Source organism: Emydura macquarii, unplaced genomic scaffold (assembly GCF_026122565.2).
Source record: "Emydura macquarii macquarii isolate MOO-44397 ecotype Brisbane River unplaced genomic scaffold, CSIRO-AGI_Emac_v2 contig_2422, whole genome shotgun sequence".
NCBI lineage: Eukaryota > Metazoa > Chordata > Testudines > Chelidae > Emydura > Emydura macquarii.
The window spans coordinates 15,307,230-15,333,490 of NW_027132559.1; the positions used below are offsets into that span (position 1 = coordinate 15,307,230).

At 41.1% G+C, this 26,261-nt stretch overlaps 1 protein-coding gene across 3 annotated transcripts in view; it reads left to right on the forward strand.

The window, feature by feature from the left end:
• SCRN1 (secernin 1) overlaps positions 1 to 26,261 on the forward strand; it is a 62,754-nt gene that overhangs the window by 20,497 nt on the left and 15,996 nt on the right. For 2 of the 3 annotated variants that reach the window (XM_067561983.1, XM_067561986.1), the window contains 4 exons: positions 6,053 to 6,234; positions 15,872 to 16,074; positions 19,025 to 19,219; positions 22,299 to 22,464. In XM_067561983.1, coding sequence (XP_067418084.1) covers positions 6,053 to 6,234; positions 15,872 to 16,074; positions 19,025 to 19,219; positions 22,299 to 22,464 — 746 coding nt within the window. The remainder of the gene's footprint in view (positions 1 to 6,052; positions 6,235 to 15,871; positions 16,075 to 19,024; positions 19,220 to 22,298; positions 22,465 to 26,261) is intronic. The other variant, XM_067561984.1, reaches the window with a different exon arrangement.

The following is a 26,261-nucleotide window of genomic DNA, read 5'->3' on the forward strand; positions in this document are numbered from 1 at the left end:
GTCTAAATTAGCTATTACCATTCAAGAAAGATCGGAGTCATTGTGGATAGTTTTCTGAAAACATCTGTTCAATGTGAAGTGACAGTCAAAAAGCGCTAATGTTAGGAACCATTAGGAAAGGGATAAATAAGAGCGGATACCATGATGCCACTATATAAATCCGTGGTACGCCTACACCTTGAATACTGTATGCAGTTCTGGTTGCCCCATCTCAGAAAAGATATTGGAATCGGGGAAAGAGTATAGAGAAGGGCAACAAAAATGGAACATCTCACCCAACAGTATGCAACAGCTTCCATATGAGGGGATTAGGACTGTTCATTTTAGAAAAGAGAGGATTAAGAGGGAATATGATAGTTCTTTGAAATCATGAATGGTGTGGAAAAGGTGATTAAGGAAGTGTTATTTACTCCTTCACATAACATGAGAACCAGGGGTCACCCAATGAAATTAATAGGCAGCAGGTTTAAAACAAAGATAACTAAGTACTTCACACAACACTCAGTCAACTAACTGTGGAACTCTTTGACAGGGAATGTTGTGAAGGCCAAAAGTCTAACTGGGTTCAAAAAAGAATTCGATAAATTCATGGAGGATAGGTCCATCAGTGAGTATTAGCCAAGATGGTCATGGATGCAAGCCCTTGCTCTGGGTGTCCCTAACGTGGGATTAGACCACAGGGGATGGATCACTGAATAATTGCCCTGTTCTGTTCATTCCCTCTGAAGCATCTGACACCGGACACTGTTGAAAGACAGGATGCTGGGCTAGATGAATTATTGGTCTGACCCAGTATGGCCGTTCTTATGTTAACTTTTTATTGGCAGACTACAAGAGACTGTATAAGAATCATCCAAGTGATTCACCATTTAGGATGGCTCTTATAAAAATTTAAATAATTTAGACTGCCCAGTTTGAGTCACTCAACCCTCGGGAGGGGGGCGGAGGGGGGGGATGCATAGAATTTAATGGGGGTAAATAAGGTGAACCAGATAATTAAAAAATATTCCTGCTAGAGTTTTAGAGGATTGTTTTAAAAAACAAAAATACCACACACAATTTATCTTTTCAGAGAATCTTTTCTGTAGTCTTCAGGGTAACCTCTTTAGAACCCTATTAAGTGATAGAAGATTTATTTTAATAAGGGATTGTGATCTCTGTATGGTAGAAATTTGTCTGCATATCTTTTTGCAGCGTTCTGAATCTGATGAAGCTATTCTAATGCAAAACATGGGATGCCTTCTCATGAAGAAATAAGCCAATCCAATAAACAGGAAAAAGTTAATGTAGTTTATATCCCTCTGGCACTGGTAAGAAATATCTGCCACATTGCTAGGAAGTCTGTAGAGAGAAATTGGGGCTCCATGATTATCTTCATTTAGAAATGGAAGCTAAAGAGACAGTCAATCACTACTAATGGTAAAGAACCTAGGGAATAAGATGTCCTAAAGTAAGATGTTTAAAAACAGGTAATACCAAACAATATCTGAACCTGTACAGAGCAATGCAGAGAGAACATCCAGTTTAAACCCTTCCCCAAAAGATTAAGTCGCCAAACAACAAAATCTATCTGGGGTGACATTAGAATACCAGATTTGCAGTTTTAATGGTGCTTTTGTAGTGTTCTTAAATCCGATTTGTCTTGTGTATTTTGAAGATGTCTTCAATGCCAATGAACTTTATATACTATTAAAGTTTCACTTACTCTTGACACCCAAGAGACTAATATATGCGAGTAATAAACACATTCTTTATTGCTGAATCAGTTTTGGCGCATAGCATCTGTTGAGAATTTTCCCTGACTGCAGTGCCTCAGTGCACTTAATGGTATTTTGTTTGTTTGAAAATATTTACACTAATGTTTAGCTTATTTCCAATTCCTCAAATTCCCTGAAGGGAAGGTGGTATTGACACAAAACCAAATGTTTAATTCTACTATGAATTGCAAGTAAGCAGTTCCATTCTCTCTGCCCTCTCAAGTTCACCTTTGAATAAATCACAATCTTACCATCCTTGGTCTTCTTGATTAGAATGGCTAGACAGTACAGCTAGTGATGAGATAATATACATACACAAAATCTTCCAGGTATTACTAATTACTGCTTGAAATCTGAATACAGAAACAATATGCAGTATTGGTCTTTTGCACCAATTTTATTCATAGTGCTAAATGTACTAGGCATTTTATAGAAAGGTAAACAAAGTTCTTCAAGCTATGCTACTTGCCTTGTAGAGCAGAAGTGAGCAAACCAAAAACTACTATGAGCCCTGCAGCATTAGCACAGAGCTATCCAGAATGAAAGCATGCACCTGGATAGTGTGCGTGATCTTTTCTACTTATATCCCAGAATCTATAGCCTTTCTAAAACAGCCCCATCACCACGGTCTCTCTCATCCAAGGCCAAAGTCTGACTTGGCTGATATTTCCATGTTGGGCTGGCTGGCAGTGCTGGGAATCAGAGTCCTGCTGTCCAACTACAATAGAAGCAGCACAATAGATGCTTTTCATTAATACAAGAGAATCTCTTGCGCTTGTCTTCATTCCCTGTCTTTTTGGAAAGCTTTGTACTCTGACATCACCAGATTTTTTTTTTCTTGGTACTATCAGTGAGACAGAAGAAATGCCTTTAATTTCCAGACCACATGATTCTCAATGTGGTGATGGGGAATTACATGCAAAGTCTCTCTTGCTTTCTTGTACATTGTCACTCTTTTCACGTTTATATTCCCTCATTGGTACTAGCTGGCACCACATTCTGCAAGAGTGCTACTGCTGCTTTTAGGATTGGCATTCTAGCAAATCACTGCAATCTGTCCGTTCAAGTACTAGAAACATATGCTGCCAAATTGAATAGTTTTACATATTTACATTTTAACTGCTACCGCCTCTGAGGTTAGGGCTGGGTAGCCCTGACACTACAGGGATAATTGAGGCACCGCAGGAGTGGCAACAAGCAGCCTCCCAGGAGCATGGTCTGTCAATCTGTGGGTTCTTTGCTCAGTTTGCCATGTTGAGTATCAGTATGATGCTAAATTACTGCATTGGTGGGTTTTGCAGCTATTGATGGGGTGTTGGGGAGAAAATATATTTTTATATATATTCATGGCATCTTGACTTATCTGCTCTTGAATTTTAAGTTTAGTGATTACCGAGTTTCTATAAAGACACTTGGAGTAGAAAGGGTGACTTCAAAGGAGCAGCATTTCACTCTTAGTATCTTCCCACTCCATTATCCCCAGGTGCAACTGCCCCCATTTTCCCCTCAACTTTTCCTGTTTCAGGCAGCAGCAGCACGAAGTGCAGGTATGGCAGTGCTACAAGCACACATGCAGCTTTTTATCGCTCTATACTGAATTTACAGAAGAAATGTTTAAGTGATCATTGCTACAATTCTAAAATTAAAAATGCCAGTTACAAAAATTTGGCACTTCTTTTTATGTTGCTACCACTTTGTAGGATACCTCAGACTTGAGTAAAACGATAGTGTGCTGTGGTTAAAATTTTAGCTAGATGGGCTCATCAGATTGGTGAAATCACACTTGTTTACCCTGCAAATCTAAACCCTTATAGGGTACTACCAAACGAGCAGGATGAAGCCAATAGTGTTTTACTGGTATTACTCTAAGGATGTAGTATAAGTTTAGTGATCAGCATTTGTAGTTTTTAGCTACACAGTAGTGACTTGAGTGCCAGTTTTCTATGAATGGCGCATACAGCGTGACAGTAAGGCCAACCTCATTCAGAAATCACAAGACAGCCCCACTACAACTCAGCACCCTCTCCTCCGCCCCCCAAATAATCACAATTAGTTAGAATAATCATTTTTAAAAAAAGTTAATTGCATTCTGGTTTTTGAATGTCAAGCTTTGAATGTCATTGTCAAGCTTTAACCAAGAGGACCAGAAATGTGCTCAGTTTTAAAATGGAAGCTGAGGTTCTCACAAGCACATGGCTCCAGACGAGCTTTAAGAAAAATATAGCAGGAATTGGCAACATGCAGTCTAGTATGGAGAGCCAGGAGGAAAAGTATATGGGAATAAATTCCTGCAGTGCTGCTCCTCATGAAATGTTGGCTTTTTTAGAGCAGCCAGCGTGACTAGAAAACCCAGCTTTCTTTCTTCCTGCTCATCTCAATACCATTTTTCTGCTACTGTTCCCTTGTATTGTTGGGAAGAAGGTAGGAAAAGCTAATTCAGTCCATTTTAAGAACATCCTCTTCTTTTTCTGTGTGTTCTGGCCTCTTTAGAATAGACAGCAGTGAATCTGAAAAGAAATCCGCATAGAAGGATATTACAGTATTTATTGGTTTGCTACTTAACTAGCTCCCACTGTGCTCAACAAATTTTCTTCATTATGGAATGAGACCTTTTCAGAAACGAGAGATTAAATTAGATGCCTCCAGGCATTTTCACAGCTCAGCAGATGCCTTTCTTGTGGAATGTACTGCATCCTTGCAACAAGAGTGGAAGGAATGGACTTTAACTGCTGCTAATATGTGAATGTGACAGTGAAAATCTCAATGAGCAGCAATCAGTCTTGCTTCAAGTGGTTTTTATTTTCTATGTGCCCTCAGGGTTGGGAAGGAACCCCAGACATTTAATTGTGGGTTGGGGTGTCCATGTACATAATCAGAATATGATGATTTTGTGGAAAAGGAAAAGGTTTTAGAACTCCCTAGGCCTGGCTGTTTCCGGCTACCTCTCGCTAAAGCACTCCCATCCTTTCCCCCAAGAAAATCAAAGCCCCAATAAATTAAACAGGATGAATTCCTGAATATCGAAGTTACGGGAACAGAAATAATACCCCGTCACTTGGGTATCCAGTCTATTCAAGTATGAATGAATATTGAATACTTTCAGCAAACAGTTCATGAGCATTCTATAGCCTGCAATGTTTGCCAAAAATATTTAAATGCAAATACATTTGTAGAAATCCTGCTGTATCGCCAAATAGCTCAAACAAAAGGGCCAAGTTTAAATATAAGTTGGCCCAGTTATAATTCTGTCCTGATGGACACAACTTCCTTTTCAATTAAGTCTGCTGGAGGTTGCTGGTCATCACTTATATCAAGTGTTGCAATCACCTCTCTCCAGCAGGATGACCTCCCAGGTCAGAAACTTTTTTCAGGAATACATTCTACAATGGTAGTGATCACACGAAAGTAACATCTATATTGATTTGCCTGAATTTTGAAGTTTTTGCAGTTGGCCATTTAAAATTACAATTAGAGGTCTATGGATATGTTCAGATAAGAGGAAAAATGCAGATAGTGCATGAAAATCTTTGAAAAGCCAAGCAAGAGAACAATCCATCAGTTTTCCTTCATACACATTTTATTTTACTCTGCAGTTTGAGCATCTCTCTAGCATTTAAAGATAGAAAAATGTGACCACTACCATTGTGTTCTGATGAACTCCTACATTCTTTATTCCTCCAACATATATACAACCAGCAAATTTAAGTAGATACAGTTGGTGTTTTCTGGGGAGATCCTATAGCTTGTTATGTTTTGTTGCAGTAATGGAGTAAGTGTTTCATAAGGCACCTAATGTTGTATCCAGGTTGAGGTTCAGAATAGTCATAAGTATATGCATTCCATCTTTCTAAACAGCATTACTACTTACAAAATGTGGTGTGTCCCCCTTTGTTTTGACAGGTATGATATCTCTATTGCTGCTGTATGAGTTCTAGCTCCAGCTTATCTTGTCATTTGTGATATGTGTAATCTTTTGGAGGTCTGGTACTATCAGCATGGAATGTAAAAATGTTTCACCCTTTCTATAATGTGAAGATTAGCTGCATTTTTTTTCAAGTGACATACCAATCGTGTGACAATTGTAATGGTCCTTCTCGTCCCCTCCCTGCCCAATTTTATAAGGCCTAGAAATACTACATGTTTTAGAATTTGTGGATGTGTGAATGTAACTGACTAAAATCTCTTTGACTAGACTTCAGTACATAAAAAAAAAAAAAAAAAAATGTACCTTAGTGGAGCAAGATAATGGCTAGCTTGCAATTTCATTTAGCATTCTCTCTCCACCCCCAATGCAGTGTACATACATTGAAATTGATCAGGTGCCGAAGACTCATGCTATTGTGCTAAGTAGACCTGCCTGGCTTTGGGGGGCAGAAATGGGAGCCAATGAACATGGCGTCTGCATCGCTAATGAAGCCATCACCACCAGAGAGCCAGCTTCTGAAACTGAATCCCTGCTGGGAATGGATCTTGTCAGGTGGGTGGTTAATAGCTAGACTATGGATCAATCACTTGGCCTATTAAAGGTTGCAAGATGGCTGTATTGGATCAGAGTATTGTGGTATTAGCAATAATGGCACAATATATCAATAAAGTAGACACTGGTTGGGTTTTAAAACTGTATAGGCTGTAGATGCCACCTATAGATACTGTTTATACAGGGCCCTGAACATGATCACGTTAACATTTTGTAACATTTGGAATGTATCGAACTAGCAAATATTGCCCCTCCTACCTAGTTTGCATTCATTAAAACCTGGAGCATGTCTGCCGACCATACAGACCAGCAGTGATATATTGACAGAATAAGGAAAGTGGTAGTACAGTCCACTGTGGGTAAGGAAGAAGTAATTAACTCACAGCTCTGTTTTGCCTATTGTTTTCTTCTTTAAAACATCTGACTCTGAACTAGGAAGCTTACTCCTACATATGGATAAAAGCCCTAGAATAAGTAAGTTACTGTAGCCCCACTTCACCACATGCATTCCAATGTAAACCCTTTGCCCTTCTGTTGAATGCTGGCACACAAGCTTCTGAATGTTCATTCACTTCAGACTAGCTGCCTGAAAAGCTTGCTCTGCATTGTAAGCCTGAAGCTGAACACTGAGTAGCAGTGAGGAGAAACACAAAAAACAAAACCAAGCAGGAGGAAAAAAGGAAAAGGCACAAATGAGTCAATAGAAAACCTAAACTTCTAGCGAGGGAACAAATGGACTGCCACAAATGGAGGTAATGGTCAGAATAAAATGATTGTATCCTGTCATTTAGCAAAGAATCTCTTTTTAATGGCATGTCCTAGGGCTGGTTGATACTATCAAACTTATATTTGTCCCACAGGCCACTAGGTTTTAACAAGTAACAGTCTGGATAAAGAGTTCTCTTTGTAGTAAGTGTGAATCATGGCAGGTTTGAAATCAAGTTGAGCAGTTGAGTGAATACACCATTTAGTAACACTGGGTCCACAGCAATACGTGAGTAGATGCCAGCTTAAGGAGAAACCAGTAACGGTTGGGCATCACCCACTGTCTGAACAATTCATACAGTGAAAGAGAGGACAAAGATCAAAGCCAATGATTGCTCACACAAAGGAGAACAAGAGATCGCTGTAAACTGCCCTTTGTTGCAATTCCCCTTTTTAATTGTGAAAACTTTTACAAAACTAGGTAACACCACAAATTCTCCATATTCTGAGTACCACCCAAAAGAGATCTAGCAAGTACAGAATCAATGCCTGTAGGCCATGTAGACACAGCTGGAACGGACAGTGCCACTTTTCAGCTATTTGCAGATCATGCCAGTCGCATTACTTGAGACTAACTGGGAGAGCAATCCATTGAGAAATTCAAAGCATAATTAAGGCCTGGTCTACAGTTAAAATATGTCAACATAGCTATGTTAGTTAGGGATATTAAAAAGCCACAACCTGAATATGGTAGATATACTCACTAACCCCCAGTGTAGATGCAGTTGTATCAATAGAAAAATGTTTCCATTGACCTAGCTTCCGTTGTTCAGGGAGGTGGTGACCAAAAAAGAAAGTCCCATTCATTGTTGCAGGCTGATTTACACCATAGCATTGTGTCAGCATAGCTATGGTGATATAGATATGCTAGTATAGTCCCCAGCATGTAGCTATACCCTAGGAAACATGGTCTTTTCTGCCCTAATTTTCCCTTCCCCCACTTTCAAGTCCTACATTGGCATTAAGTCTTAGCTATCGGCTTTTTAATCTTGGTACATGTTTTGCTTTTATTGTTTTGGAAAATAAGCTTTTTTCCTTTGAAACTCTTTCTAAACTTTATAGCTGGCATAAGAGAATTCATACCAATAGGACTGTTCAGGCACTTCAGCCCAAATAATACCATCTGAGCCAGACATGAATAGGCCACGAGAGTCTGAGCCCTTTTGAGGGGCCAACTCCATCACCCTCCTGGCTTAAATTGTACCTCAACTCCTTAGGGATATCTCATGCAGAAAGAAAGAACCCTGCTCGGCATTTCTCTGTAATTCTGGCACTGGCAAATCAGGAATTAAAATCCAGCAAATGTGGACCAGGACTCCAAAAATGTGTGTGTGTGTGGAGGGAGGTGCTATTAGGCACACACAGGAAACCCCAACTACACTGCAAAACAAAAAGTTCGTTCTAAACTTGAAGCGTCACTCTTGCTTTACTCCCTTACAATTCTAACAGTTCATTCTGGAAAGTCCTAGGCACCACAATCAGAAGGCTTTATTTTTATCTGATTTAACAGTGGATACGAGAAGAAATGATGCATAAATTAAAGTGCCTAGGCACCTTAAGGTTTAACACATCTGCTTGAAAAGAGCTGCCAGCTGTTGGTTACCAGAGATTTCTATTTCCTAAATGTCATAATTTGTGTAATATCTGCCTGCTATTTTTGTAACAGGTAAAAACACAAAATGTTTGTGACTGCTGTTTTTAATAGCATTGTCTCACCCATAGTTATCAATAAACTGCAGTGGCAGTCAATTGATCATGTAAGAAATAGGTGAAGAGCGTGCCGATTGGCTCCTGAGATAAACATGGAGCAAGGACTAGTCTGTTAGGGTTGGGCTGTGATGCCCAAGTGGAAGATACACTGTTTATCACTCTGTCTGGACAGACTGAGGAATGCAAAGAAATTGGTGCAGGAGAGGGGGGTTAAAAGTTCTAGGAAATCCAGGCCCTGTTTAGTTTGACTCTGTTCAGAGGCTGATTAAAGCCTGTCTGGCCTTGAAGATCACGTTTGCTAGGGTGCAACTCCTCTCCCCCCCCCCCCTTTTTTTTTAAACACAGATGTAGTTATGCTGACCCAACCACTAATGTGGAGGCAGTTGTTCACTATCCCTTATAGGAACAGCTACGCTAATATAAAGTGCCTTTCAACCTATAGCTGCATCCACGCTAAAAGGTGTTTGTACGGTACTGACTGTGCTTGTGTTGTTAGAGTAGTGTAACTTTCTAGTGTAGACAAGGCTGCAGTGAAATGTCTAAAGTCATGGCTTGGAAGAGCTTTGAGACAAGAATGACGTACAATCAGAACAGAATACATAGTACAGACCAGAATCATTACCACAAAGGTCAGTCCTTTCTTTTTGTTATAGCGAGTGAGATTCAGTAGATGTTCTGCAACTGGTCTCCTGAAGAGGCTCAATGAGTACCTTAGAGCTGTCCAACCTATGATTTTCAGTTCAGAAGTTTTTTGGGTGTTTTTTTGGGGGGAATTTGGATTAATTCTTCATCAGAACAAAGCCATATTTTTAAATTCTTGGCAAATCAGAACATTTAATTTTAGAACCTGACAACATGGTGTTTCCAAATGTGATCCGTGAAATCAGCATGCCGACATTGCCAGTTTCACTAAGCCTCTGCTGGGCCACGCAGACTGTCCCCAGACCAGGGACCTGACAATTTCTAGTCTCCTGGACCAGGTGGCTCCCTGGGCTTACCTCACTCTTGAATGGACAGCCTTGGAAGCCAGCTGGGGTAGACCACACATGGCAGGGCTGCCTGAAGCCACGGACCCTGAGAGCTGATCCCAGGGCTTCGAGTCTCCCAGCTCCACTGAAAGGAGCCTGGAAGTCCTGAGAGCACCTGCTTGGGCTGGCATTCTCAGGACTCCCAGCCTCCCTGCTGTGGTGCTGAGAGCTGAGCCCTAGCTGTAGCCAGGGCTCCCAGAGCTGTTCTCTGATCCATGCTGGAACCAGGTTCTCAGGCCTCCTAAGCTTCCTGGTCCACCTCACGAAGCCTCAGTCTCCAGAGCTCCTGCTCCAGCTGGAGCTCCTTGGCTTTGATGTGCAGCTGTCCACTCTGGAACACCAGTAGGTCTCCAATGGAAACCTGCTTTTGTTTTGACAAAAGTTTCTGCAAGAAATTTTGAGAAAACATTTTGGTCCACTAAATCAGTTTTTTCCAACAAAAAATAGTTGTCAGGAAACTTGTGACGAGCTCTAGTCCCTAGGTTTTTAAACAGTGTCTGCTTTACAGTATGTTTTGGTGAATGTTAGATTTCTCCAGCGTTACAGCTCTGTTTGTATTGAAGACCACTCTTAGCTCTTTAGATGCACAGAGAGCCTGGTTGTGGTGAAAAGCCCACCCACACACACACCCACACCTCAGAATAGAACTGAGTCCATATAATTGAGTCTCTGAATAGGTAAAAGATGTACAATGATTATAGAAAGTTGTATTCTTAGGTTTAAAGTAGTAATAGAATTTAATTTTCTTCCTAAAACTCATTTGGCCAAGTTGGTTCTTGTATGACGTTACTCTTAACTGAAGATCCTTCTCTTTAAGGTAGCAGTGTCTTTTCAAATACCTATTCATTATAACCTTAAACATATGAACAGTTTGTTTAAACCTCTCATTCACCTTTTAATAGCTTGTTTGAAAGTCAAACTACAGTTAGGATTTGAAGCTGTTAACCTAAACTTCTTAGTTCTTCAATGCTTTAATTTTGCTGTGACTGCCTTGTTGGAGGGCATGTCACTGAGCTCCTTTGTGAATGAAGAATTCAAGTCTGGGGATAGAATGGATTGAAAGCCCCTTTCAACTCCCCATCCAGTGGCCTCAAAGGGTTGATTTTTACTCAAGAGCTTGATGTTAAGGTAATTAGCAAGGCTTAAGATGACGGAAAGTTACGGGATCAGCAGATTTTTAGACAGAAGTTATGTTGGGCTTTTTCCCTAGCTACCAGGCTGCTGTAGGTCAGACTTCCTAATCAAATTGCTTGTTTTATTCACTACTCCCAATCATTTACAGGCAGTGCCAGGAGTGCTCATCTGTTTGAAACAGGCGAATGAATTGTTTCCCCCAATAAGAGTGGGGATGAAGACAGGTTGTAGAATCTGATCTCATGGTTCATAAGAGCCAGCCTTGGACACTCAGGACCCTGTGCAGACACATCAGCTCTGAGGTTGTCAGGTTGTCCCATTTTCTTCAATATTTTCAAGCCACAAAAACATATCCTTGGACCTAAACAGGAGAAGAGCTGGCAGCAACTCAGTGCTATTTCTCTTCCTCTCCTGCTGCCTTCTTCATCCCAGACTTCTGATCCTGACTCCAGCAACTTGGACCCCAGATATCTTATGTCCAATTTTATGTCATTATGTGCATATCGTTTCTGGAAACATAAGTGTGTATAGAATCATAGAATATTAGAGTTAGAAGGGACCTCAGGAGGTCATCTAGTCCAACCCCCTGCTCAAAGCAGGACTAACCTCAGCTATATCATCCCAGCCAGGGCTTTGTCAAGCCTCAGCTTAAAAACCTCTAATGATGGAGATTCCACCACCTCCCTAGGTAACCCATTCCAGTGCTTCACCACCCTCCTAGTGAAATTTTTTTTCCTAATGTCCAACCTAGACCTCCCCAACTGCAACTTGAGACCATTGCTCCTTGCTCTGTTATCTGCCACCACCGAGAACAACCTAGCCCCATCCTCCCTGGAACTCCCTTTCAGGTAGTTAAAGGCCGCTATCAAATCCCCCCTCATTCTTCTCTTTTGCAGACTAAACAAGCCCAGTTCCCTTAGCCTCTCCTCATAAGTCCTGTGCTCCAGCCCCCTAATCATTTTTGTTGCCCTCCGCTGTACTCTCTCCAACTTGTCCACATCCTTTTTGTAGTGGGGGGCCCAAAACTGGACACAATATTCTAAATGCAGCCTCACCAATGCTGAATAGAGGGGAATAATCACTTCCCGCGACCTGCTGGCAATGCCCCTCCTAATGCAGCCCAATATGCTATTAGCCTTCTTGACAACCAGGGCACACTGCTGACTCACATCCAGCTTTTTATCCACTGTTACTCCCAGGTCCTTTTCTGCAGAGCTGCTGCCTGGCTCGTCAGTCCCCAGTCTATAGCTGTGCATGGGATTCTTCCTTCCTAAGTGGAGGACTCTGCACTTTTTTGTTGAACCTCATTAGATTTCTTTTGGCCCAATCCTCCAGTTTGTTTAGGTCCTTCTGTATCCTATCCCTACCTTCCAGGGTATCTACCACTCCCCCCAGCTTAGTGTCATCTGCAAACTTGCTGAGGGTGCAATCTACCCCATCCTCCAGATCATTAATGAAGATGTTGAACAAAACTGGCTCCAGGACCGACCCCTGGGGAACTCTGCATGTGACCGGTTGCCAGCTAGACATGGAGCCATTGATCACTACTCCTTGAGCCTTATGCTCTAGCCAGTTCTCTATCCATTTTATAGTCCATTCATCCAACCCATACTTCTTTAACTTGCTGATAAGAATACTGTGAGAGACAGTATCAAAAGCTTTGCTAAAGTCAACGTATATCACGTCCACCGCCTTCCCTACATCCACAGAGCCAGTCACCTCATCATAGAAAGCAATCAGGTTGGTCAGGCATGACTTTCCCTTGGTGAATCCATGTTGACTATTCCTGATCACCTTCCTCTCTTCAAGTGCCTTAAAATGGATTTCTTAAGGATCTGCTCCATGATTTTTCCAGGGATTGAAGTAAGGCTGACCAGTCCGTAGTTCCCTGGATCCTCTTTCCTCCCTTTTTTGAAGATGGGCACTATATTTGCTTTTTTCCAGTCCTCAGGGACCTCCCCCCGTTGCCACGAGCTTTCAAAGATAATAGCCAATGGCTCTGAAATTCCCTCAGCCAATTCCCTCAGCACCCTCGGGTGTATTGCATCCGGCCCCATGGACTTGTGTATGTCCAATCCTTCTAAATAGTCTTGGACCTGTTCCTTCAGCACTGCGGGATGTTTGCCTCCTTCCCATTCTGTGCCACCCAGTACAGTAGTCTGGGAGCTGATCTTGTCTGTGAAGACAGAGGCAAAAAAGGCAATGAGTACCTCAGCTTTCTCCACATCCTCGGTCACTAGGTTGCCTCCCTCATTCTCTAAGGAGCCCACACTTTCCCTAATCTACCTCTTGTTGGCAACATACCTGTAGAAACCCTTCTTGTTCCCCTTCACATCCCTTGCTAGCTGCAACTCCAATTGTGCTTTGGCCTTTCTGATTTCATTCCTGCATGTTCGAGCATATCTGAGTCGTTCACAAAACAGCCAGCCTAGAGGATTAGGAGGCCAATCAGTTTGTGTGGAAATCAGGCATCCAAAGCCTTTAGCTGGGGGAGTTGCATGCTGCCCATTTTGGAAAGAAGACAGTTACCAGGGAAACAAACTTCAATCTGTAATCAGGTTTTGCCTTCTCAGATTTTAGTTTCACTCTATGCCTTTCCCGGTCCTTAAACTATAACCTAATCCTCTTGACTGGGTCTTAAGGAAAAAATAAAGGTGTGAAGTGTCTGCTGCACCAAATGCAGTGACTGTCTGACCAGCAAAAATATGCCTGTAATGCAAAGACATTTGCCAGTGCATTGGTTTTTTCCACTGTTATAGTGGGGAATCTGATTCCTTGGGGCATCATACTCCAGCATGCCTCAGGGGAAAGAACTTGAAACAAAACTTATGCAAAAACTAAAATATTAAAAATGCTTAATGGTATTTGAAATCCCATGACAGCAACAGAACTATACCCTTGAAATGCATGACCGTCCGTAACGTCAATGGAAAAGTAAGTTGGTGCCTGCATTCCCAGTAATGGAGTGCTGGAGTACATGCTGCTGGTTGGCCATTACCCATCAGCTGCACCCTTCTATCTAATTGCACACTCAGGATGAGATCTTGGAGTATCTGCTAACTTTTTGAATAGTAGGTCTTGTCTGATTTTTTTAGTCAGACAGTCTGGCTTTGAGAGGGAGCGACTGGAATTGAACGGACATTGGTCAGAGATGTGCCACTGCTTGAGCAGGAAGATGGCAGAGCTGAAGGATGAGAGAATGATTGATTGTCAGAGGAAGCCCATACAGCCATGATACTTTCTCCAGAGATGCTCACCAGCATAGGAGTGGAAGCAGCTCCCTGGCCTCGACTTGCTTCCACTGGTGTTCAGACGCTTCTCTGGGATAAGGACTCTTAGGCTTCTCTCAACTAATACATTTAGTTGGAAACAGTGTGAAGTTCTTATTTTACAATTAAACCAACCTTCTCCATCCTTTGTTTCCCTGAACTTCTTGTTGTGGAATGTCAAGGTTTGTTTGATCGAACAGAGCAGAAGAATGGATTTATAATTAAAAAACAGGACTGAGAACCTGATGTGGAGTCATTGGCTATGCCACAGGCTTGAAGTGCAAATATGAAGTCATTAAAGCTGCATTTTCAAAAGGGACCCTTCTTTTGTTGCCCAGTTTCAGACACCCAGGGCTGTATTTTCAGATTGACTTCAGTTGGCGGTGTGGATGGTTCACAGCTTTGAAGATCAGCCCCCATCTGTGTAATTTTGTTCCCAACTTTAGAGAAAAGATTTTCAAAAATGTGGCTCTTAACCTCTGCCTTAGTTTTCCCACCTATCAGAAGGGCTTATATTGGATAGGACTTCCCTACCCCATAAGTGTGCTGGGACACAATGCATTTTTATAAAAGTTTGAGATTCTCTAGAAGATGGATTTAAATAGAGATTTTTATTCCTACAGTAAATTACTTTTTTTTTTTTTTTTTTTTTTTTTAAATAATGTGGGAGTTTAATATCACTGAAAATAAAGAATGTGCAATATGGTATGCCGGAGTTGAGATATAAAAAGTCATGTTTGTGTGTATTAAGGTTTCTAAAGAGCTTGTACTTAGCTGATGGCAGAAATAGATTAAAAGATTAAATAAATAGAAACCGCTAATCTGTTGCCTAGACAGCAGTTAAATAAAGCTAAGTAGCTGTTAGCTAATTTCTTAACTAGGATGGTTTCATTTTGAATATAAATACTTCAGATCAATATGCTAAACACCATTGATTTTACTATTCTGATTAGATTTCTAAAAGGAGTACTTAAGTTTACTTTTACACACCTTTCAAACCATTCACGTTCAGTTTTGGTAAGTACCCTGCATTTTAGTATTTCCAAATCAACATTTAAGACGTTTAACACCATAAAGTTGCCCACAGACACTCAACAAGTGCATTGGTCTATAGAATAAAACTGTCGCTGTAAAACTGATGTGCAATTAATTTTGTATGGAGTGTATGATGGACAGTAAGTGTGGGAGCACAGGAAGAGAAGGGATATAAAAGATAAGGTAACTGACTATTCTCTCATACTTCTGCAATACCTATTCACAAGTATCTAGTGTTTTGTATACAACAAGTGTACAGATCTGATACCTTATGACAGAAAGCCTTGGAAAATTCTATTTACCAGTCAAATTCACCCTCCCCTTAGAAAGGGTAAATAAAATCTTGCAAGCTGTCTTAAGACACTGCCCCTGTTACACTTAGTACTTGTGTTAATTTTACCAATTGGAGGAGACTTGTGGCTGGAGAAACAAGTTTAGATAATATGAGAACTTGATTACAAATTTCTGTACCTGTATTTTTAGGGAACCTTTAAAGCAGAAATTGCTCATATCTGATCAATAACTTCTAAATGCCCTTCTCTTGCTAAGCACCATAGAAATGATTCCATCTGACATCCATAAAACTGCAGATCATACTATTTCAAGCTTTTTGTTTGACAAACTAGTCACTGCAGCACATCACTGGACTTTTCACTTAAACCGTGTTTTGGATTTTTTTTTTTTTTTTTTAAAAAGGCTTGGCCTAGAAAGAGGTGTAACAGCTAAAGAAGCCTTAGATGTAATAGTTTCTTTGTTGGAAAAGCATGGACAAGGTGGAAATTATTATGAAGATGGGAGCTCCTACCATACTTTCCAAAATGCATTTCTGATTGTGGACAGAGCAGAAGCCTGGATACTAGAGACTGTTGGAAAATATTGGGCAGCAGAAAAAGTCACAGGTGAGTTTTAACTGGTGGCAAACTGGTTATAAGAAGGAAGCTGCATAACATATTTCTTCAACTCTTGGTGTTTTTTCCCCTTTTGTTTGGGGTAAAGATATTAAGGAGTTATCGAAAGGTCTAATTGGAAAAGTCTAACTGGCTTGGATGCATCAAATCAGTCACAATGAAAAGCTTCATGATTCTGGTAGCAATCTATTGTCAGTCTAGCCCATTAAATGTCTCTTTTGCGTGGACAGATTGTCCTTCTGCAGTTATGCTATTACTCCAGGCAAAGCTTGAAAGTTTACCAGATACCTATTGGACAGAGGAATAATTCTTCTAGCCAGATATAGATACCAAAGATTGAAGGAGGGAACTGTCAGGCGTAGTGCCCTGAGGAGACACCCAATTCCTGGGAAGCAGTAGAGTGATGTTCCTGAACCCTATTATATTGACCCATCTACTGAGGTTAAGTGATTGCATCTTTTATTTAAACCACCTGGCTGCAGCAATTAGTGTGTCTGCTACTCTACCTTTCCCCCACATTCTGAGTCATCCTTCCTAGTGTATAACTCCATTGCCTGCATCAGCTGCTGCTCAGAGCTTTTTCAAGCAGAAGCATGAAGTTGTTTGTTTTTCACATCTGCTCTTCAAGAACCTATTGGTAGCAGTGAAACTAACTAGTTTTCACACTCCTGCTGCTTGCAAAAGCTACCAGTAGCAGCAGAGGAAATGGAGTAACCTTTCTGCAGATCTAGGAATGTGACACAGCGAGTATGTCTATATTGACAGCAGCACTGTTGGTGCTGCAGGATTGATTCTTCAGGATCGATTAAGCAGCAGTGGAGGCCCGCTTTCTTGATCTGGAAGTCAATGCTGTTAATCCACCCACACAAAAAGAGAGTAATGCTGCATTGACAGGAGGGTATTTCCAGTTGGCGCAGTGTAGTGGGGATGCTGCGGTAGATAGAAGTTAGGAATTGACGGGAGATAGGCAAGTTACTCTATGTAGTTTGCCTATCTCCCGTCGACTGCTACTGAATTTCTCCAGCAGTGTAGACCAAGCCTACATCATTTTATATTTGGTTTCCACAGAAGGTTCTCTTTGCAACTATAATGGCTATTCTTAAATTTTTTCAAAATAAAGCTTAAATGCTGCAATAGTCATGGGCATTAGTATCCTACACTCAGCAGGGGAAGCTTGCTGTTCATCAGTGCTTTGTAGAACGCGGGGTTTTTCAAACCCAGTCCACAGGATCACATAGGATCTTCTACATAATGATTGTTGTAGTTGCACAGAATTTTCTTCCTTAAAAGAATTGCTTGATAAACTCCCATTGTGATGAAGAATACTTTAATTAATAAATAAATAATAAATAAATAATACTATCCAGGAAATAGACATTTCAGAATGAATTATACTGATGTTCTTGCTGATCTGAACATAGCACTGAGTGGAGTAATTCTGTCAATTTGACTGTACTGGAAAGAACAAAAAAAAAAATTGGTTTTTAATTTTTGTAATATTTAAAGGGATGCTAATTGGTTTTTTGCTCAGCTTAGTAGTAATACATTTTCCAGTTGGTCAAATCAAGAAAATTACTCCAATCTTACACGGTCTCCTAAAAATGAACAGCTAAGAGATTAATGCCCTTTAGTGGTGCAATTTAAATTTGAACGTGTGAAGCAGAACATACTGAAACATTTTACTCTGCCACTGACCCTTGGTTTCTGCAGTTGGTTTGTAGGCGGCAGTAATACTTATACCAGCTTCTAATTTGGATTTGTAATCCCGATTTAAATTTCATTCAGAGGACATTAGAAGGGCAAATCTGTTTATAGAAACAGTTGCTAATGACACTAATAAAGTAAAAATTTCATAAGTCACTTTAGCCTGAATTTTAAAAATTCATTATCAAGCTTCATTTAGATGGAGTATAGTTTAAGCACTTATTTCCATTACTTCTATTATGTGTTTATGTACCCTCTTGTGAATATCTGCAGTAGCAGTCGTTAATCTTGCTGTCATGTATATGTATGAATACAAGCAATTCACGCAAAAAATTTTTACAAAAAGCAAGCAATACAAAAAACTGAAATACATTAAATACTTATTTTCAATCCGTTAGTCTTAACAACTATAGAACCTTATTTAAAAACAAGTCTTGTTCTCACAAAGACTCTACATGTTAGTATACATTAGACTTTTACAGATATTTATTTAAATATTTAAAATGCAAAAAAAAAAAAAAAAAAATCTTTAAACCAGTTTTCCTGTTTGGCTGAAAACTGGATTATAAATTATTCCACATGAGCTCTTCTTCTGCTGGTCTCTCAAATGATGCCAATTTTCAAATACATTTAAAATTGCCGGTTATAATTAGGTGACTTAGTTTCAAATAAGTTTCTCAGTTCTGGGGTGGAAATTTGTTTAGCAAATGTGTATAATGCTGTGTTAAATAGTGGCATTAATGTTTTTCTTCAAACAACAAGTAATGTCGTACAGATCAACTCTGGGATGAAGCACTAATGTGTCAATTCCTTTGGGTTGATTGTACTCTTATTGAATGAGCAAGTTAACGTGGTTTCGGGCAATGGGTCAAGATCATTTCCAAACAGAGTTTTGAAAGTAAAGTGTTAAACTTAGTTTCTGGCAATCTGAAAGCCTGATTGTCCATTGCTTTACACCTTGTAGAGTTTCTTCTACTGTGCAGAGATGGTAGAAAATGATAGCATCTTGATATGGTAGCACTGTACAACCACGTGGTACAGGGCTAAGTGTCTAAACATGACACAAGACGCATTGGAGAATCAGGCCCTGAAACTTGCAGTGATGAGCAAGCCCTGTGATAAAGAAAATCTAGATTGATCAATGGCTTAGTTTCCGAATCACAATTATTTTGCTCCTCTAACTGTTTCTGGCTACATTGAATTAATGCTATATTGTGATGTGTGGCTCTTTCCATAGAGGGAGTAAAGTGCATTTGCAATCAGCTTTCATTAACCACAAAGATTGATGTTGAGCATCCTGAGCTTAGGACTTATGCAGAAAGTCAAGGCTGGTGGACTGGAGATACAAAATTCAATTTTTCAGAAGTGTTTTCTCTAGCTGAGGACCATTTAGATTGCTGTTCAGGCCAGGAGAGCCTAGAAAAAGAAGAAGGTAAGTAGAATTCATCTGTTTTCCTTACTAATTTTTTCTTGCTATTTAATTCCCACTTCTCAACCAGATGTTTGCCTGTAGTCTCAAGTAGGTACGAGGAGAGCATGTTCACATGCCATTCCATAAACCATGTGGAAGAAAAATCCATAGGACAAATTGCCTTGAGAAAAACACCTGCATGAAACCTTAAGTCCTCCTCAACCTAAACTTAGAATGAGGCTATTAGAAAAACAAACCCACAAACTTAGAGCTTTACACTCCATCATCCAAGTCTGTGCGCTTGGGTAATCTTTCCGTTGTAGGTGTTATGATGCATGGGAATAAGAGCAAAATCGTACAAATGCATCTTCTCGCCTGAAAAGATGACTTACACAATGCCCCTTCATCATTTTCTATTAAGGTTTTTCCAGAAGGAGGATGTTCGTATCACAGTAATACTATGAGGTGAGGAAGTGGAGTGCTAGCCAGCTGCCTGTGGAACCAAGCTATGGTTGCAAACAATGGGAATTGAGTTCTGTTACAGAAAATGAAGATGCACTTAGACCTCTCCCCCTACCCCCCGGCCGAATTGGATGTTTTTATAACCAGAGTAGATTTAGATGATTGAAATGCTATCAGCAGAAATGGATTTATGTTCTGCTCCAGAATTTACTAATCACTTAAGATAGCTGGAAGTAGCCAGAGCTCTTTTGGAATTCCTGCAGCATCTGCTGCTGTGCATAAGTGTGGTGTAATCTTTGTTCAAGGCACCCATTCGGCCATGCGTAAGGAGTGCTGCCATTATCTTTAAAAGCTCTATATTAAGGATGACTTTTGCAGATATTTGAAATGCTAATGAAATCTAGTTCTTGAACAACAGGAGACTGGATACAAAAATTTTTTCTCTGCAGTGCACAATGCTAGTGAGTGTGGTGTGGTCCAATGTCCATAACTCAAAGTAATCTTCAATTTGTGTAAGAGGGAGAGAAGAAGGAACTCTAAGAGGGTCAGGAGGAAAAAAAAAAACAAACTAATTAGAGCACTTAGAGTTGAGCTTTAAATAGAAAGCTGGGACTTATCCATAACTGTAACAGATCTGTCGTTCTTCTGTAATACAATCTAGTTAAACATTGATAATTGCACCAAAAGTCACCAGAAATATTTGATGCTCCATGTCATAGATCATCTATACCACCCCCATAGCTGTGAAACTTACGTCTGCACTTTTAATTACTTACAATCCATTAGACATGATGGGCCAAATTCACATTTGGGTCTGTGGCTGGAGACCCATTTACAGTGGCAAAAGGTCCATTGCTTGAAAGGTTGAGACAGTGCAAGGTATCTGTAATCTGTTCTAGTATGTTTCAGGGCTTAAGTTTTGTAAATACAAGCTGCTAATACCAAGGGGTATGTTCCCACATGTATGATATGGCACTGTTTGTGCTGGGCCTGATGCAATGCCCATTTAAGTAAAAGTATTTTCCTTTGAATTCAGTGGGCTCTCTTCTTTCGTTTGGCTTGGGCAGGCAGCAACGATTACAAATTGATATCTAGGTTTGGTAGCCAGCACATTCACCAGCTCACCGCTGCAGCAATATCCTCCAGGCCCCCAGCAAAAGAATGAAGGGGACACTCAGATACAATGTGCTCCATCATTTGTGACCGATGACCACAATTGCAAACAGGTGTTTGAATCACATCAGGACATCTCATGGGAGATGTGAACAAACCCTCTTTAAAAGGAAAATGAGGCAATCTGCACCAGTCTTTCCAACAGAAATCAAAACCCAGTGGTTCCTTGGCAGGGTGAGGCAACAATGAACTGTTTGTTTTGAGCGGTCAAAACGCTCTAGGTGGCTTTCCATTGAGCCTTAGTGTTAAAGTTGAGTGTCAGGGTCTTGATGTGGTTCCAGAGAGGGTTGCGGGATTTTAATCTTGTCTTTGGCAGGTTCTGCAGGTCATCATGTGCAGTGGTGGCCAATGTGTGTCCACTGGAAAATTGGGCACCAGCTGGCACGCCCAGCAGCAGACGTCCAGGGATGGGTGGGGGGAAACTAAGCCCTGGCTCCCGGAGACCCCCAGCAAAAGCCAGGAGGGTGGGGAAAAAAAGCCCCAGTGTTTGCCACTGCCTGAGGAAGCCACGGGGCGGGAGGAGCTGGACCCAACACCCTGGCCCCCGGCAGAAGCCAAGGTGGGCGGGGGAGGGGGGGACGCCCCATGGGGAAGCCATGTGGGTGGGGAGCTGGACCTGACCACTGGCCTCCACACCCACTGGCAAAACCAAAAGTCAGCACTTACGTTTTCTGGGATTCTCCAAGTTGCCACAAAAGAGCCCATGCCTTGCGGCTCAAAAAAGGGTGAAATCAGGGTTTCAGTCTCTTTCCACCTTTTCAAGCATGCCGAATTCAAGGACACAAGCAGTGCAGTGGCTTTATCTGGGTTGCCGCTCCTTTCATATTTCCTCAGGAAGGACTCAGATTCTTGTGTCCAGCAGTGGATGAGGGTCTTGCGATGACCGTGCAGGATATACTTCTTAGTGGTTGATTTTAGAACGTTTGCAAAACGACCAAAGTTTCAAGGTATCAGTTTGAGCTGTGGGATTCGATGTTCTGTTTCTGAAGTGTAGGCAGGCCAGTCAGTCTTGCAGAAATTCCAACATGGCTTTGGCACCAATTGCAAGAGATGCTTCCAGGCTGATCTGAAGGATAATTGGGTGATATTGGCTACGGGGGAAGTGAATCAGGATGGTTCTTGCTGTGGCTAGTGGAATACCAGCACTGTTACAGGTCACAAAACTCAGGTCAGGGTTGTGATCCATTGTCCACCTTCAGACCAAGAAGATCCGGATTGCTTCAGATCATAGAGCAGGTGGAGGTCTTTGAGGGAAGCCCAGTCTGTGTTCTGTTCCTCGGTTATGTCATCTGAGCAGTATCCCCAGTCTTCGTGATGGCTGTTAGTCACCTATGTAAATGACCGGATGAGGAAGGGAAGGTCAGACAGGGATCAGGACACATGATGTTAGGTGTCTTCTATGTGTTTACTATAATGATGTCCCTGATCAGGACTTCTGGTTCAGGTGTTTTTTTCCTTCTTGCAGGAAAGGTCACTGTGCAAACAATGATCGATGTCTTGCGTGACAAAGCTAGTGGTGTCTGCGTGGATTCCGAAACTTTCCTTACTACAGCTAGCATAGCATCTGTTTTGCCTCAGAACCCTAATTCTCCATGTATTCACTTCTTCACTGGCACGCCGGACCCTTCAAGGTAAGTCAGAGTGTCCGGTACCCTTCTCAAGGTGAGTGGTGTAGGCTTTAATAAAGAGATTCTTGCTTTGTTTCTTTATGTATATTGAAAGAGATTAAACTGTTTTCAGTGACAGATTTAGGGCCCACCTGTGGCTGGCTCTGCATGGGTGAACAAAGAGGGAGACAGTGCATATAAGCTCCCTTCCCCTTCATCATGTTCCTTCACAGAAGGGTGCCACAATTCTGATCGGTGCTCCCCACACAAGAACAAGGGGTTGGGTGAGGATGGAGCCACAATGCCTTCCCCCCGTCCCCCAACATTAGTTACCTGCTCTGGTTTTATGCTGAGTAGGTGGGATGGCATGGGGCATTCAAACGGCAATAACAAGAGGTTCTTTAAATACATTAGGCACAAGAGAGACAAAAGTGTAGGTCCTCTACTTAGCAGGGAAGAAAACTAACAACATGACATCAATAAGGCTGAGGTGTTTAATACATATTCCGCTTGAGTCTTCACTAAATAGATGAGTATCTGGTCACCATGAAACACAATTCTAGTTACAAGGGGAGAAAAATGCAAGTCAAAATAGGGAAAGAACAGATTAAGGAATAAGATTAAATAAATTAGATGTATTGAAACTGGCAGGGCCTGCTGAAATTCATGATAGAGTTCTTAAACTAGCTGAAGCAATCTAAGAATTGTTAGTGATTATCTCGGAGAACTCATGGAGGACAACTGAGGTCCCAGAGGACTCAAACATAGTACCCATCTTTAAAAGGGGAAACAAAGGGGATCTGGGGAATTATAGATGAGTCAGCCTAATTTCCATACCTGGAAAGATCCTGGAACAAGTAATGGGCTTAATCTGCAGCAGAGGAGATTTAGGTTAGATACTTAGAACATGTTGCCTAATATAAGAGTAGTTAAGCTCTGGCATAGGCTTCCAAGGGAGGTTATGAAACCCCCATCATTGGAGGTTTTTAAGAACCAGTTGGACAAATGCTCATCAGGGATGGTCTAGGTTTACTTGGTCCTGCCTCAGCACAGAGGCTTCCACTTCTACATTTCCTTGTTTTGTAGGATTCTTTTAGGGAAGGCTGAAGCTGCCACACTAGAATGTGCCCTCTTGGGGAATTTAGCTTGCATAAGGTGGCTTTCTGATTTCTGAGTTGGATAGAAAAATTTGTTTCCCTACTAGATGATGTGGAATCTTAGCATGACTGACTGAAGTTCTCAGGCAGATGTTGACCCGTGCTCCGGTGGCAGGCAGGGGCTATAATGGTCCCTGGGGAATTCCAGTGATACAAAAAAGAGCCATGTAGAACTGATGCATGCAGCTCTAAGCTGCTTGCCCTCACAGCCCTCAGAGACAGGAGGGAAAGTCGCCATAGAGTCTTAGCTTATCTGGTCTGCAGAGTAGCTTGTTCGTAGTGGTAGGGAGGCTTCTGTAAGACAAACTCCTGAGACTGCTTATTTCCCCAGCCAAACCCAGGATCTTGATGGTGTAAAGGGAAGTTCCAGGGGAAGTTACTGCTGCCCCCATCTAGTGAGCTGTACTTTCTCCCGAGAGACAGGATGCAGCAAGTAACTCTCTATTGAGAGTTGGGGCTCCAGGAGGCAAAGGTCATTTTATGCTGCCTTGGGAACTCTGGCACTGGTCATCCCTGGCACAAGGGGCAGGAAGGAGCAAGTCAGAGGTGCTTCAGGTGTGGGAGGAGATGTACGGGCATGTTAGGGGCAAGAGGGGATCTGATGGAGGGGGGAGCTCCACTGTGCATGATCCTCTATTGGTGTAAGATCCTTTACAACTAGAGGAAGTCCCCTGTTCTAACTCCCAGGGCCAGGGAGATGCTCCTATCCACTACACTATATCCAAACACAGCTGAGACAGTGTAGAATTGGAGCCATTGAGATTTTTACTGAAGGCATCCATTTTAACCATTTCAGCCAGAAAGCCAAGAGTCTCCGTTATATAATGTGGAATTTAAAAAGAACCTAGCTATAGAATTGGGATGTTGCTGTGTTTAAAATTCTCTCTCCTATATCAGAAGATTCAGCCCCACCTGTGCACACCACCCATCATCTTCCCATACACACTTTGGACCATTCCTTTGTTTTCAGGACATGGGTTTCTCTTTCAATGCAGTTTAAATAGAAATTCCAATAAATAGCCATAGTACTAGGACAAATAAACGTTTTGCTAATCTTGGTGTATGGTGCATTAGCATTCCATATAATAGGTCGTACACTTAAATCTTCTCAACTGTGGCATTTTAATTTGTTTAGAGTGCTGGGTTTGGTAATTGAAAAATAATTCAAAAGGGAGGCAAGCCCCTTTAATGCAACATCCTTCATAAATAAAAGGGAACAGAAGTAAAGGGTATCAGCAGAAAGTAGTAAAATTAGTGTAAATTCACTTTAAATATTTTAATCCCAAGAAGGAGAATAATTTCTCAATGCCCCATGTAATAATGGCTGAGCAGCTACTGTAAGAAACTTAGTGATAGTCCATTGTTCTGACCTTTTATTTCCAACATAGTCCCAAAAAAAAAAAAAAAAAAGTTTGAGGTTTGAAGAAATTTGTTAAACCACAGAAACGAACAATATTCGAACATTTTTATTCCTAAACTTTAGTTAAGATAATTAGTGTGGCAATTCTAAGAAGTTGCAATCTCTACTCAGTCACCCAAAACCACCAGAGGAAAACATTTTTTAGCCCTTTAGTTTTATACAGATGCTCTCAAAGTGTTACAAAAGGCAGATTGGGTATTAATGGTATTGTGCAAGTAGCATTTAAAGCATTTCTAATTTGCAATCAAATTTGAGAGAGACAGGGATTTATGTAATAAAACCAAGCACTTGCGCATATTCATGGTGCTAACTAGATGTCTGACAATCTGTGTTGCTTATAGGCTGCATCATGTTTAATATAAGTTCTCTGTGAAACTTTTCTTGGAATATTCATGGTTTACACTTGATGGGGGAGGGGGGAAGGGGGAGGGTTAAGGGTTTTTTTTACATAAAGTCCTGATCCAAAATCCAAGTCTTCCACTGACTAAATGGGATTTAGATCAGGATGTAAATCCCTCAGTAAAAAGGACAAGTACAATACTTATGCCTATACATTAAAATAAAGTAGTAACTGGAAAAATAGACGCTTGAAAACCAAACTACTTTTTGCTATGATTCACTTTCCTGTTTCCGTATTTCCTTGTGTTAGTCTATGAATGCACAATGGTTCATTTCAATAACTTTTGGGACAGAGTTAAAGGACAATTTCAGCCTTGACTCAGATTTTGTTTCATAGGTTCAAATCTAATTCTTTTAAAACCTGTAAGTTGATCACATAGCCCCCTTCTCACCAAAGTTTTTGCGGTAGTATAAAAAACACTTCATGTCCGAGTAGAGGAGTCTGACACAGCCATGACTGGTCACTAATATTTCAGTGACTAGACTGAGAACCTTTGCCTGCATCCAAAGTGACCCCTTCAGCTTTTTAAAAAAGTCCAATTTACATGACACACACTAGATCAATTTGACATCACAGCTGTTAAGGTGGGAGCAGAAGAACATTACTCAGTTTGTTGGGCCTAGTGTTTCGGTTTGGTTCTGTCTCCCCCTGATTTCTCATTGCCTGGCCATTTCAATCACTTCCCTGGCAGGGAGAGTAAAAGAAAGATTTGACACACAAACCTGTACCTGCAGTTCCGATCAGGACTAAAAACATGCAAATCTGAGCATTACATACACAGTGTGTAAAGTTGAAAGGAGGAGAGGAACTGCTTAGGGTGGCCTAAGCGGCTGCAGTCCTGTAT